At 38.3% G+C, this 14273-nt stretch overlaps 1 protein-coding gene across 1 annotated transcript in view; it reads right to left on the bottom strand.

Moving 5' to 3' along the window:
• Positions 1-930: 930 nt before the first annotated feature.
• The window catches only part of TTC1 (tetratricopeptide repeat domain 1), a 30462-nt gene continuing 17119 nt past the window's right edge, over positions 931-14273 (bottom strand). The window contains exons 6-8 of the mRNA XM_080626974.1: positions 13197-13345; positions 7499-7553; positions 931-1575 (exon numbers count right to left, since the gene is read on the bottom strand). Of these exons, the coding sequence (XP_080483100.1) occupies positions 1442-1575; positions 7499-7553; positions 13197-13345 (338 nt within the window). The 3' untranslated portion in view covers positions 931-1441. The remainder of the gene's footprint in view (positions 1576-7498; positions 7554-13196; positions 13346-14273) is intronic.

Below are 14273 nucleotides of genomic sequence, written 5' to 3'. Positions count from 1 at the left end.
GACGATGTTAGAGGCTGCACAGGCCTTGCTGTGAATTAGGGCTTCTCTCTTCTCTTGACAGTGACATTTTATTTCTCACAGACTTAATGCTTACTCACTGCAGACTTGAGATAGTTTACAAAGAGGTAACTGCAAAGTCCAAATGAAGAATGCAGCAGGACAGAGTTAACCAACAGTCAAAAACCCCTCCACAGCTGCAGAGACAGAAATGAAAATAAAGCACTGAGAACTCCTAGCTTGAGAGGCTATTCCTTTCAGGCATATTACTGTACAGACTGGAGGGCTACAATATCAGTCCTCAAGGACACACACTGAGACTTCCTGAAATAAATTCAAGATGACAACCAGCAGCCAACAGCCACCACTATGATTTCATTAAATCATCTACTGAAATCTGCATGGAGACAACAGGAAAATCTGCCTCCGATGTAAACATTTCAGCATTGATATAAACCCCAGTAAGCAGCAATTATGAAAGACGCCCCTTCTCCAAAGTCTGAATTAACTTCAACAGCACCTATATATCTATATCTATAAATACTTTAAAGTCTTTATAATGTACTAGGCCTTGAAGATCTTTTGCCATCAACTTCAACATCACTTACTTGTTTGCCGCTATGGATATCTGTAATAGGAATGAATCTCTGACAAGCACATTTAATGGATTTCATAGTACCATTACAAACCAACATGTGTATATAGGCACAAAATTTCCTTGTTGCCTTCAGAAAAATTAATAATAAGTGAACAAACTGGGATGTGCGAGGGAACCTGAGCTTAATTTACTGATATTGCTGTAAATAAGACAAAACCAAATCAAACGCTTCAACTTAATGTCTTGCAAGTATATTACTTGTGGGTGGCTCTAAGCACTTTTAACAACAATCCCACCATGGGAAGGACTCAAATAAGGCAAGACCTTCACAAACCAACAGAAATACCAAGCCTTTATTACAAAGAAAAATGATTCCACAGAAGAGGTTGGCTTGCTTCCATGCATGCTCTCAGTCACATCCACTTGCTGAGTGTGGAGAAAGGCTTCTGCTAGATTCATTAATTCCCCAAGACACCATAAAGCTTTGTTCTTGGCTACAGGTGCGTGAGCATTTTGGTTCAACTGAATTGCTTCCTAGAATGTTGTTGCCAGCACTGAATGAGCCAAAATAATGAACCTGACTGTTGGGAAAGCCAAATGCCACAAGGGAAGAAAACAAAATGGAAAGTAAAGAAAAATCACACAGTGGGCAGTTATCACTAAGAGAAGTCAAATGACTTGCTTGACATCCACACTGTAAATAATTTCACTGGCAGGGAAATGAATATGCTTGAGTCTTATCTTCACTTGGGGAGCGTGAAGAATGTTTGCTGCATCCTTCTACTGGTAATGTGCAAGCACATGGTCACGAAGACTAAAAGCCAGCAGAACTAGATTGAATTCATGTTATCTATTGTTGTTTGGATTTTGAACAAAATTGATGGAGTATGAACCAGTTGATGAATCCTGTTTTATCTGGAAATTTTCTGTTGACAGGCCAAAGGGGCGGAGAACCAAATTCCCCAGATCCTTCAGTTTTCCTACAATGAAAAGGGGAGAGAACACGTTAAGTGTTAAGCAGAAGGAAAACTCCATTGAATGATGCCCAACTACACAGTTCAGCTCTACTGATTTATCTATTAATTTAAGGTAAATGCTGTGTAAATCTCTGCAGTTTGTTGAGTATTTATAGGCTCTCAACATGAATTAAAAAAATCTCCATTGTGATGTGGTTACTGTCAGCTTTGGGGTTGAAAATAGGTGACTATGCTGGTAAACAGGTAAACAGTTTATTCTGAGGAACAACTCCATCCTGCATAACAAAACTAACACCATTATTACAGTACTCCTAAATAAGCCATAGTAAGTAAGATCTTGCATCTAAGTGCTGGTTCACAAGCAGGTATCTTTCAGAGATTTGTGGAACTATTTTAAAGCAAGATTGGTCTTTGAGAGTCAGATGACTCAAGGTCATCTAACACTAGATGAGCTGCTTTGTACTGGTGGTGGTTTTCTTCCTTAAGTTACACCCTGTTTAATTAAACTATTAAGTTCATAATTTTATCCTGCATCCTAAAGCCATTTTGGTTATAAAACGATAAAGTTGTTCATAGCATCTCTCTGTTGGGATGAATAGTTGCTATTGTTCTTCTAGGCAAACATTTGGTCATGCTTAGCTTCCTGTTGGGGTGAGAAGTGTCTTTGTCTACTGGTGGAAGCATCCTGGCATACTCCAGCATTGCTCGAGTCAGTTGTAAACAGCTCCCAAGCTCTCCAGGTGCTGCAGCTGGCTCAGGAGCCAGGCAGACAAGTTTCCCTGTTTCAGGAAACTGTGAAAGGTCTTTTCTAATTGGAGTCAGTAGGATGGCTCTTTTCCGGCCGTACTAGAGCCAATAAACACAGAACAACTGCCTTGGTATTCTTGCTTGTTGCTAGGCCAGCTCTTTGGGAGAAGCTGAAGACCATATGATGTATTTCATACTTCATTCTTCATCTCACTGAGATTGAATAATTAAAACAATACAGTCACAGGTCACCTTCCTGCTCTCTCACTTAAATCCACATACAGCAATGCCTTTTGGTGCAGTCACATTTCATAAATTGCTAATGAAACAGAAGCAAGCCTTTGCCTTTTCCGGGAACTCAAGCCCAAAGCGCTGCTCCCGCTGTCTTGGCACACATAAACCCATCATTGTAGGAAAGCACTATTTCCTCCTCCCCCACTCCTTTCATCCCTAAATTAAGATCTGTAGTTAAGTCCAACCTCCTCCTCCCCCCAAAGAGAAGCTCTCTTAAAACAGAGACTGTGCTTGAAGTAAGGAAGAAGGCACGTGGAGCTGTGACTCAGCTGCAAAGAGTTCTCAGCAATCAAACACGCACTTGTCCCTGAGCAGGGTCACATTCTCCTCTGTGAGACTGTATTTTCACAGATCTTGTTCTTTACACTTTAGAGGGCCTGTGCCTACTTTTCACCTGGAGCTCCACATGTTAAGTTCCTTCAGCAGAGCAACATTCAGAGGTTAACAAGAAAACTAACTGGGAAAGATCAATTCACAGCTCAGAAGTCTGTGATTCATTACTCACCTGAACTGCAATTTAACATCCTGCTGCAAAAGGCAGATTCACAGAAAGATTTCTCATGATTTATGTTAAGATGTAACAGCCAAAAAGCAATTGCCATTCAGTCTTTCTGGCAATAATTTCAGTAGAGTTGCTAGTGTTAATGTGGTGTTTGAAACTTGAAAAGCTGGATATTGTTTGGGTTAAGAATTCTTGTTGGATAAAAGACAAATTTCCTGATGAGGTCTCATCTTTCTCTAACTCACTGTACTACCAACAACATTTCTTAAGCAATTAAAAGAGCAAGAGCAAATCCTTTTCCCTTCCCTAAATGGTGAGGACTGAACTAAAATTATATTAGCTCTGGTTTGAAGTATTTAAAGTGACCTCCCTGTGTACAGTATTGGGGTTTAGCAGTGTAATCACAAATACAACATGTACTCTTCAGTATCAAAAAAAGAAAGAAGAGAGCAATTCTCCAGGCACTAAGACTACTAAATATCTTTGCTGATCTCAAGTAGCTGGAAATATCTCTTGCTTGCACAAAGGCCCAGGCAATACGCTCCAATAGGCCTTCCCATTAATCACACTGATAACCAAGAACATTTCTCTGTTTTCTAAAACGCACTCCTTTGTATTTAGATGAAAGTCCCAATAGTTTTTAATTAGATTTGATGAACTTTGTGTGTATAAGATGGGTTACACAGATTGCCATATGTTCTATCCCAGTTTTTTATCTCCAGTGTACTTGGCTCTCCTTGTAGTCAAGCAGAAAACTATTGTCAGAGCTCCCAGCCTGCTAAACCTTGCTAAAACTATTCCAAACTTCCCCTCTTCTCATATCCTCTCCCCAAAGGAGCTGGTTCTAGTTATCACAATAATTATAGTTTCTCTAAACAAAACTAGCTTGTTGCACAATAGCTGGAAATCTTTGGCTTTAAAGTCAGAAGAGAAATGAAATAACACAGAAAATGGTCAGTGTATGTTCACATCCTGGGCAATCACTAAGGCAGAGGATGCTCACGTTATGAAAGCATAAAGGGAAAGAGCCACATGGATTTAAAAGCTATTTTTTAAGTGTGCTGTAAGTTAAGCTTTCTTTAACATTGAAACTCAGCAATGAGCAAACTTCAGTGGCAAGTGGCAGCATTAACCTGCAAAGACTGAATGGGAAATATGAAAATAATAAGTACAAATGTCAGCTTTGGAAAAGTTAGACCTCTGTAGAACAGAACAGAAATGGACTTGGTTTGGCAACAAAATATGTTTTTTCTAGTGACATCAATCTCACTGCACTACCACTTGCAAACAAGTATTCATGGTTAGGTAGTCTGGAAGAAAAATCCAGCCAAGAATGTGTACCCTGATTTATTTACACACAATCACTTAAGAAGTGGTTTCAGCTCCTGACAAACTATGTGGTAATGAGCTGCAGCGCTCGAAAACAGGAAACACGCTTGGGGAAGGAGGAAGATGCACTCCATTTATTTCAGTTTGTTTGTACACAGCTCATTTCCATGACAGTGTTGGTCAGTTGGGTATAGCAGGACTTAGTTTCAGTTGAAAGAATAAGAACACAGAAAAGCCACATTACTGGCTGATTCATTGACAAAAATAAGAATTCAGTTCCATATCCAAACTTCAAAGGAGGCAAAGGATGAACTGTGACATTCATTCGAAAGATTTTGTTGGTGATTAATTTTAGTGTGAGTGCTCCTGGACCAGGCCCAGTCTGGAACTATTAGGATGCATGTGACTTGCTCTACTGGAACCAAAAAATCTAGGGTACAACCCAGACACCTGAGCTGAGCCTCCTGTGAGAAGGCAAGAATGAATCCTTGCATACCTGGCACTGTTTAACCAGCAGTCAGATAATCTCCCAACAGAGTACCACAAGCAATTGTCTATTCTGATACAGTACTCAGTTGGTAAATAGCATTAATGAAGTTCTTGAAAAAGAAAAGCTGAAACAGCTTAAAACAAATACATTGTGCAACAAAGATAATCCAAAGAAATCTCTTAACTGTCACACTATATCAAGTTTGTCTTTCCTTACAGAACTCCCATTTGATTCCCCCTTCAATTGTGTTTTTCTTTGTCCTCAGGCAAAACAGCAGCATTTTGTAAACCTTGGGAAGCATTTCCTTCCCAGGCCTTCATTGCCAGACCCCTCACTGCTCTCTCTTACCGACGAGATACAGGGAGCTTTTTAACCCTCAAAAAATGAGTCCGGTTGCTGCCCCTATTCCTAACTTAATTTCAAGTGTTCTAGTAAGTGAATGTATTATAGAAAAACAATTTCTCAATTTGTGTTACATTACAGACCACAAGCAGTGCTAAGACTAAAACATCACCTAATTGACACCCGATAATTTTAATGATACCTGTGACAATTTATTTGAACCTGTCACATACAGAGGCTGGGGATGAACAGAGGGTCATACACTGTCTACCCCACTCTTGGCCTGGTTTTCCTGTCTTTTACACCATTAAACATCACTGTATCTCCTTGCACGTATATAACATGACTGAGAAAGAATTCCTTTCTAGAGAATCCCAATATAAACAGCCTGAACTGGTTCCCAAAAGACCAGTTCAGTTCTGAAATCCTAACTGCCACTAGATTAACACTTAAACAGATTACATCCAGTCTGAAATCTAGGCAAGGATTAGCAGTATAGAACGAGGTTTGTAATGACACTTTATAAAGCTGGATTTATTGTTTCAGTATAGTCCCTTGTGATTAGTGAGGCCCTTTAGACATCTGTAACAATGGTACAAAGGGAGAGTTCAAAAACAATCAGGAATTGTTTTCAGATTACTTTGTGTTGAAACTCATCCCGTATCCTACAAACAGTCATGATCCTTCTGGACACTTTCTGTATTTGCCATTTATTTATAGCACTATCACACTTAACCTTCTTTATTTACGGCTTGGTCTAAGTACAATGGTGGAAACAGAATCTGATGATGTAAAGCTCTAGAAAGCCTCAGTGCAACTTTACTAGGTCAAAACAGGTTCAAAGCAAGAGCAAATCAGAATCCAGCACAGCAAGAAAAGAAAAATATCAGCATAAGGCCTTGAAACAGTCTTCAAAAATGTCTGAAGGATTAGTGTTACAGTATGCAAGACAGAGTGAGTTCATTTAACCTGATTCTCTGCAGAACAGCAAAACAGTCTTCCCCTTTCCCATCCCAAACCCTCAAAGCCTACTCAGAATGGCATTTCATCAACTACTTGTGACACCCAGAATGAGCAAACAGGTAACTATAGCAAGCAATGTATGAATTGGGTTAGGTACACTTAGTTTATCTTATATTCTCTTTTGTCCTTGCTCTTTTGTGTGGATTTTCTAAACAGTATAAATCAAAATATTCTATAAAAATAAAAACTTGTTTGAAAAGCACCAAGTTGTCAAATTGGCTTATAGAGTGTCTGAACTCATAAGAATCAACAAACCCTGTTAAGTAGAAGACAGTAGACAATGTCAACAGCAGTCTTCTTTTGGGCAGGACATTTTCCCCCAAAACTGTTAGTCTGTGATTCAAGGAAGTGCTTTAACCTTTGTATAACACATGAAAACCAGACTTGCTTGGCCAACCTTATTTAAGTAGTTATCCTTTTGAAATACATCAATCCAGTTCAGATATTATATATACAAACACCATAGAACATGATGATGCAGGCATATAGGTTCAAATGAGTTGTATTAATTAAATTATCTTTCCCTCAAACAGGTACAGTCAACAGTATCATTTGGTATAGAGTTGTAAAAAGTCAAGAGACAATGAGTCAGGAAATCTAACTGTACTCCTAGCAAAGTCAGATGCCTGTTTCTAACACTGGGTAGATCTAATTCAGCTCCAAATAAACAGAACCAAAATACTATATAAATTAAAGAAACATGAAGACTTAGAGGTCTATAGGCTGCAAGTGCTATCAGAAGAACCAAATTTATTTCTTCAGACACAAGATCAAACACACTCAGTTATTACAGCTGGTTGATTCCTTTTATGCAAAGGTTTAGGAAAAACCCTGTTTCATCCCTTTCATGGGAATGTTTTCACTCGCAGAGAGAAGGGGCAGAGCAGTTGGTCTGTTTCAAACCATTTTCCCCTGCTTTAATATGCATTAATATTGATTTGTTTTAGAAGGTCCTGAGTGTTCTTTCTTTAACCATTAGCCTTTTCTGTACGGGCAAATTATTTGGCTGGAACTTACTGTAGGTGAAACCAAGCAATAGAGAACTATGAAGAAATCAGGAGTTCCGTCTAACATGGAACAAGTATTTCCTTAAAGCTTTACCTTCTTTAAATTTTATCCAAGACATTCTACTCATGCATTTGTATTTCTTTAGTAGGCTGTAAAGATTATTCTGTAAGTTATGTGTACACATTACTTACCTAGCATTTCTTTCTTTAATTTTTCATTCCGCTCTTCAATTTGTCTAGGTAATCGCTGTGGACAGAGATAAAAATCGGAATCAGACCCATGCTTTCAGTAACTCTGTAGGTTAAGCTAATGGAATTTTCATGCACATACCCAGGGCACACTGTTTGTGGCTTAAAACAAATCCTTATGTCAAACCACCCTTTCATCTTATTTTGGAAACCTGTAATTCATCCCATGACATCAGTTCACATAAACAGTAAGTTGTAACTTGTAAGTGCAGGTTTCAAATGGGCATGCATTTTTTACTGCTGAAAACCAGATCTGATCTGCTTGCTTGGAATTTTAGCTGAAAAGCATATGGAATTCAAGAGACTTACAATTAAAGTATATTTTAGCCCTATTTCCTCAGCTGCATGCATTATATTTGGTAAAGAGACTACGCAGGCACAGCATTTGAGGAAAACATCCATAAAGTCCATTCTCAGTAGCATAACACCTGACGGAAATCTGCACTGTGAAGACATGAAAGTTTTCTAAATACAAATACTTTATCAGAAGATCACTGAAGTAACTTGCTACAAACTTCAGGACATAGTTCAATGAGTAGATTTTATGCAATATATAGCATAGCTCTGAGGAGGAGAGGGTATTATAAATGATAGCCTTGATTTGGCAGTTCATCATGGGGAGGTAACTCCAACACCTTGTCCTGAGCAAGGTACTAGTCCAAGTAACAGCTCATTAATGTGCTTTTTGCCTTCTCAAAACTGGCACCAGTGTTAAAATCTGTTGTACCATCAGAAGCAAACTTAGCACATGTTTCCAATGACCATTACAAACTGCATGGTCTACGCATTCCTAACAGTTTGGTTCCTAACGGTTCCTTCCCATTTGTGCCTACAACAGCTGTGACTCATCTTCCAGCCTTACACAGTACTGGTGCTCTGCTATATGATTGTAATGATAGTTTTTAATTAGAACTTTATAGTCACATAACTAAATTTACCATTGTATAATTAAATTTTGCATTTTCTATACATCCATTAAATACAACATTAAACCAAAATATATTACAAATGACAGTCACTTTTTACACATCCTTTCTCATATTTTTCAGCAGTACTACTTCAAGCTTTTATACTATGCTTATTACTGTGTAATTCTGGCAGTTCAGCATGCAGTTATATGAATAACTATGCAGTCTCTTCTTGTGAAGGTCATCACAAATAAGACAAATCTATTGTAATGGTGCTACCAGTAAACTAATTACAATTGCAGACTATGGTAATTCACTCCAGCTACACTTCCCTTGTGATAACTGGCTTCTCAACATCGTTAAAGAATTAATCTCCTAAGCTTGTGTCTTCTTGTCATTTACAGCTCCAGTCGCCATGGATAGATCTATCATTCTGATACCATTGCCACAATGAAGTGAGTTGTTCACCTCAAGAAAAAGCCCATGGACAAGGCTGCCTGGCTATTCCTCTTCAACACAGGATACACTGGTGAACACAGGCAAATACAGTTCATTTTCTATAGTGGTGGGGAAGACAGGTAGTATACCCCAGGAAAAAATAACAACAGAAAAACAAGTGCTAAGGAATAGACTGCGGCTATACATATATATACATATATATATGTATATATATACATATGTACATATATACATGTGTGTGTATATATATGTATATACACACACACATATATACATATATATACACACACACACATATATACATATATATATATATACACACACATATATACAAGCTAAGCTTGAAACCAGCCAGGCCCAGCACCACCACCAGTGAGCCAGATCTAATTAGCCCAGTCAGACCTCATCTGAATCCTGCTGACCCAGAGGGGCTTATTAAGTTGGGTGCAGATCTGTACCTAAGCTGCCTGCATGAAAACATGTGTGAATATCCCCAGGCTCTAAATTCAGTTTGCACTGTGCCTGTGCAATTTGCTGTATCTTGGATAAGTTTGGCATACATAGCATGTCTCTCTCACATTTGGACATAAGGCTTTGGCAGGAAATGAAGATACATATCCTTGATCTGAAATACATACTCAATGTTTTGTCTGTCTCAATACTTGTATTAGAAAGACTCAGCATTTCTCACTCCAGAAATGTATTTGCACGGTTAGTTATCTACAGGAAGGTGTCTGTAAGTGTCACAGACACCAGATAAATAGCTGTCCTTATCTCAAAGTGCAGCTTCTTTTGGCAAATAAGTTTATCTTGCCTGCCAATCCCTCAGAAACTGTGCTGAAGCTAAAATTCACACAACACTGTTAGCCACCTGCTAAAAACAAAACCTAAAGATTGATCCTATATAGACTGATCCTGTGTAATTAAATACTTTCTGGGAAAGCATCAGTAGGGATTATATGTCCACAAAACATTACCATTTCAAACTGTTTAATTTAGCATTGAAGATGTAAAAGTAACTGAAGTGAGACCAAGATTTAAATCAAAATACTAGCACTGTACTCCTGCAGTATAAACAGTACTGAAATTTTAAAGAAGTTACCAAATCAGGAATGAAAGCAAAGAAATACTCTGCGTTTAGTATTTTTAAACTGCCATTTAGCAAGATCATGACATTCCCTAAAGCAGCATGTGAAATATTTTCTATATATTCTCTACAGGAAGGAGAAAGATTTGCTGTCACAGTGAAAGAAGCTAATTTGCAGATTCTCTTGATGCACCATTTCCATTACCAGTGAGGGGGAAAAAACACTGCAGAGAAACACTGCAGAGAGCAATGCACTTTACCTTACAGTAAAGCAAAGCTCCTTAGTCTCCTACACATTAGATATGTTAAGCACATATGTGGAGTCAACATTAGAGCTGGAATTGGTTTTTTGTATTATGAAATTTAGAGATTTACTATGAATATTCTAACAAGTGTAGAACTAGCTGTCAGTATTTCCTTAACCATTTTTTAAGAGGGGCATTTTAAGTTTCAGTCTCAAAAGATTGCTTCTACCTGCACCTTGACAAAGAACAGGACCAACCCAGGGGCAGAATCCCACTGCAGTGTAAATTGAGGGCATTTTGTACAAAGTATTCTGCACCACATGTGAGCCTAAAGCCTCTGCCTAGTCAAATGAGGTCAAGAAGCAGAAGGTAGGTGTTAACAGTCAACCTCTGTACTTCCCAGCTATAAAAATTAAGAATACATTACAGATTGTTCTAAAACATTCCTGAAAGATGGCCAGGAAGAAGAACAGCACTGTCAAGTCTTAATCTGTGGAGTCTGACTGGTGCTTCATAACAATTTGTACGATGTTCATAGTTGTTCTTTGTATGACGAGCTGCTAAAACACGTTCCTTATACGCAAGTACTATTCTACCAAGTAACTGGCTAGATTACTCCAGGTCTCACTCTGGAGCTGATCTAATGCTAAAAGGACTACAAGCTACAGAAAGTAAATCCCATCCTTTCCTTTAGAAAAGTCAGCAGACTCATTGGCTGAACTCCTGGACCAAATAAACCATAGTCTCAGCTAGGAGACTATAAAAAAGGCCAACACAAATACTCTTGTCTAGACTGTGATGGACCCATCACAGTCACTACCCGTGCAGTAATGATGTTTGACAAGCTTGTCATTTAATGAGCCACTGCCAAGAGCTAGGTGATAAAGTGCTCTCCTGCTCTCAACTAGGTGCACGCAACAAGCATCAGAGTTGTTTCACAGTACAGTAAACCGACCTTGTCCATGGGTGCTGCCAAAAAGGATGGCCTCAATTCCTGTACTGCCTTGACCACATCTTTCCTTCTCACTAGTATTTGCAGCAGGACTTATCTGACTGCAAAAAGCCAACTATGTAAGTATTTGCTTTGGGGCTTTTTGGTTGTTGCTATTTTTCTTTTTAGCATAGTTAGCTGTCTAACAGACTCATGTATAGAACCAGCCATCCCCTAGGGCCAGACATGAGCTAGTAGCAGGGCTAGCACAAGGAAAGCAACTGGACAGCTTTGTAAGCAGCAGTTAGTTAGTACATCAGTTTAGCTGTTCTGTGAAACCCTTACCATTAACAGGAGTTACACAGTTAAGCAGAATATTTTTCTGCCATCAGGGCAACTGATCCAGTCCCAAAGGAAGTAATTTCAGGCAAGGCTTCTTGCCTAATACGCTATAAAAGCAGTTTCTAATCTGTCACTTCCAAAACCATAGTATGGGGAAAGGAGGGGGGAGGGAGGAAATCACTACTAATGATTTATTTTCCCAAATGAAGAATTAAAGCAAACCTGTGTTTTAAAAATACTTCTGCATCAACATATTCAAAGTGGTTTTAGAGATAAACTGGCAGATGAAGCAAATGATTTCACTGATGTGAAGCTGAACTAAAACAATGACACCCTTTGAAAATTTAACTGGATATAAAGTCAGGTATTGGCATAAGGATTTGGATGTCCAAATAAGAATTACATTTCAAAATAGCATCCATTTACCAGATGACCTGAAGCTCCCACTTTGATAAAAAGTGATCACCACTGTACTTCTTTATAGTGGCTACCTTTCATTAGCATTAGTGTTCCTTCAAAACCACAGGCTATCTAGCTACATCTCTAGGACATTTGTGCTTTCAATAGAGCCTTCATAACCTCTTTTCAAAAATCAGAACAGCAAGCAGCCTGTCATAGGAGCTTTCTGCACAAAATAAATTTCCTTTCTTGCTACCCTTGTGAAAAGACCCTCTGAACTTGTCAAATCCACAGCTATTTTCCACACTGAGCATTAACATCCTAAGTATTGCTAGAAAAATCACTTCCTGCTGGTTCCACAAAGAGTTATTTGAAACCTCAGATCAGCAGGCTGTGGCAGTGGCTTTAAATCCCCACTGACTAGGGATTATCTACATGTTAGATTGGGGTTTCACGAAGTGCATGGGGGTTACCTTTTTTTCATCCAAGCTGACACATTCGAAAGGCAAAGGAAGCTTTTAAAGCATTTCCTTACACTTGTAGAGATATGGCAAAGATTCTGCAATAAATGTTAAATCCTGAAGTATTTGTGATTTGATTGGAAGTGGTGAAAATGGACACTGGAACATGGTACTGAGCAGCAGATCTCTTTAATTCTTTTTTGAAGAATGAATAAAGTAACTGAATTCAGAAGAGACTGCTGTTAGCAACCATAAAGGGCCTTGTTCTTCAAGTGAAAGGCTAAGTTTTTGAAGACTAATAGTAGACTTCAGTCACTATTAGTAAAATAACTCTTAAGTGGCCAATACACACATAAGACATAGCAAAGAACAAGAACAGAAAACAGCTAAATGAAGAAACAAAAATATCAACACTTTAAAGTAGATACAAACATAGATACAGACTGATGGAATCCTGTTCTTTGCCAAAATTACATAATCAAGTAGTAAAAAAAGAAAGTAATTATTTTATAATTATGCCATAAAGGCATTCAACTGCAGATTTACCAATCAGGGAAATAATTCTATTGAAAACAGGACTCCAAACAATTAAACAGCCAGCAAGAATTGCATCTGATCTCCAAACTGCAGATCCGTATTGAAGTGATGGCTACTAAAATGCACGATTGGTTTGGGCAACCTTTTCTAGAACATGCAAAAATACGATCAACACCCTCAGTCAGAAAACTAGAATGGTGTGTGTGTGTGCACAGGAAAAGGAGACAAGACCTTCGCTTAAAGTGAAGCCAAAGTACACTAAAAAGGCTTACCATGCATGCTTCTCTGGCTTGATGAACTGATGGGTCTTTTTCTAGGACTGCCTTATAATCTTCCAAAGCTTCATCTAGTTTTTCTGTTTTTTCATATAGTTCTGCTCTCCTCAGCAAAGCTCTAATATAGTTAGGATCCAATTCCACCGCTAGAAAACAAAAACAAAGCATAGGATTTTGTTTGAAACATTTCTACACCCTTCAAATGAATTCTTAAGTGTGTATTACACTCTTAACAGTCATCTTTATAATGCAGCTTAGAATCAAGGAGAGTCAGTTTAAAAGCTAAGTAATATTTCAGAAAGGCATATGTCTGCCTGTGAAAGTCTAATGCAAATTATCATGTTTCATTTAAAGTCTACAATCTATCACAGATAGAAGTGATTTATAATGCACAAACATTTAATTTTGCAATACTATATTTTCGTTCATGCTTCAGAAATTTTAAGGACCTGTAAGATATTTTTCAGCTTTTGTATATTTAATAAGCATATATCATTGGATTACAACTAGAGTTAAATATACTTATGATGAGCAAGGAAAATAAGCATTTTTCTGCTTCTCTCAGTTCAAGATGAGACAAACTCCAGGAGAACTTCTGGTGTTCTTCTGAATTTAGTATCAAGCAGTCAAAATTGGGTTGGGATTCCACAGTTATATTAGCTCTACAAGTTAGCAGGGGGGCATACTGACTGAATTTAAGCTTTTCCTCTCCTTATTCCCTTGGCAGCCCTGTGTACAGATGCAGTTAAGACTGAATGCTGAATTTAACAGTAATCTGCAAACGGTAATTTCTCAAAAATTTCTTAATCAATTTTTTAATCACAGAAAGAGGGAATATGAGGGACTGCCCATTTGATAATTACTAACTGTTCTCGGGCCATATAAATCTAGGATTATTTAGCTAAATATTCTAGCTCAGTCCTTCTGGAAGGACAAAGACAATGCTGCAGTCAGCAAGTTGCAGGTTAGTGTGAATTGCTCTGCTGTGCTCCAAGTGTTGCATTGCAGTTTGTAAGCAAAGTCCCTGGGGAATGTCAAGCGCTGGTAGGTTAAGTCTCACTGCTGCAAAGCAGA

Source organism: Psittacula echo (genome assembly GCF_963264785.1).
Source record: "Psittacula echo genome assembly, chromosome: 11".
NCBI classification, from domain to species: Eukaryota; Metazoa; Chordata; class Aves; order Psittaciformes; family Psittacidae; genus Psittacula; species Psittacula echo.
The sequence above is the reverse complement of the archived record's forward strand: the minus strand, read 5'-3'. Positions and strand labels throughout refer to the sequence as shown.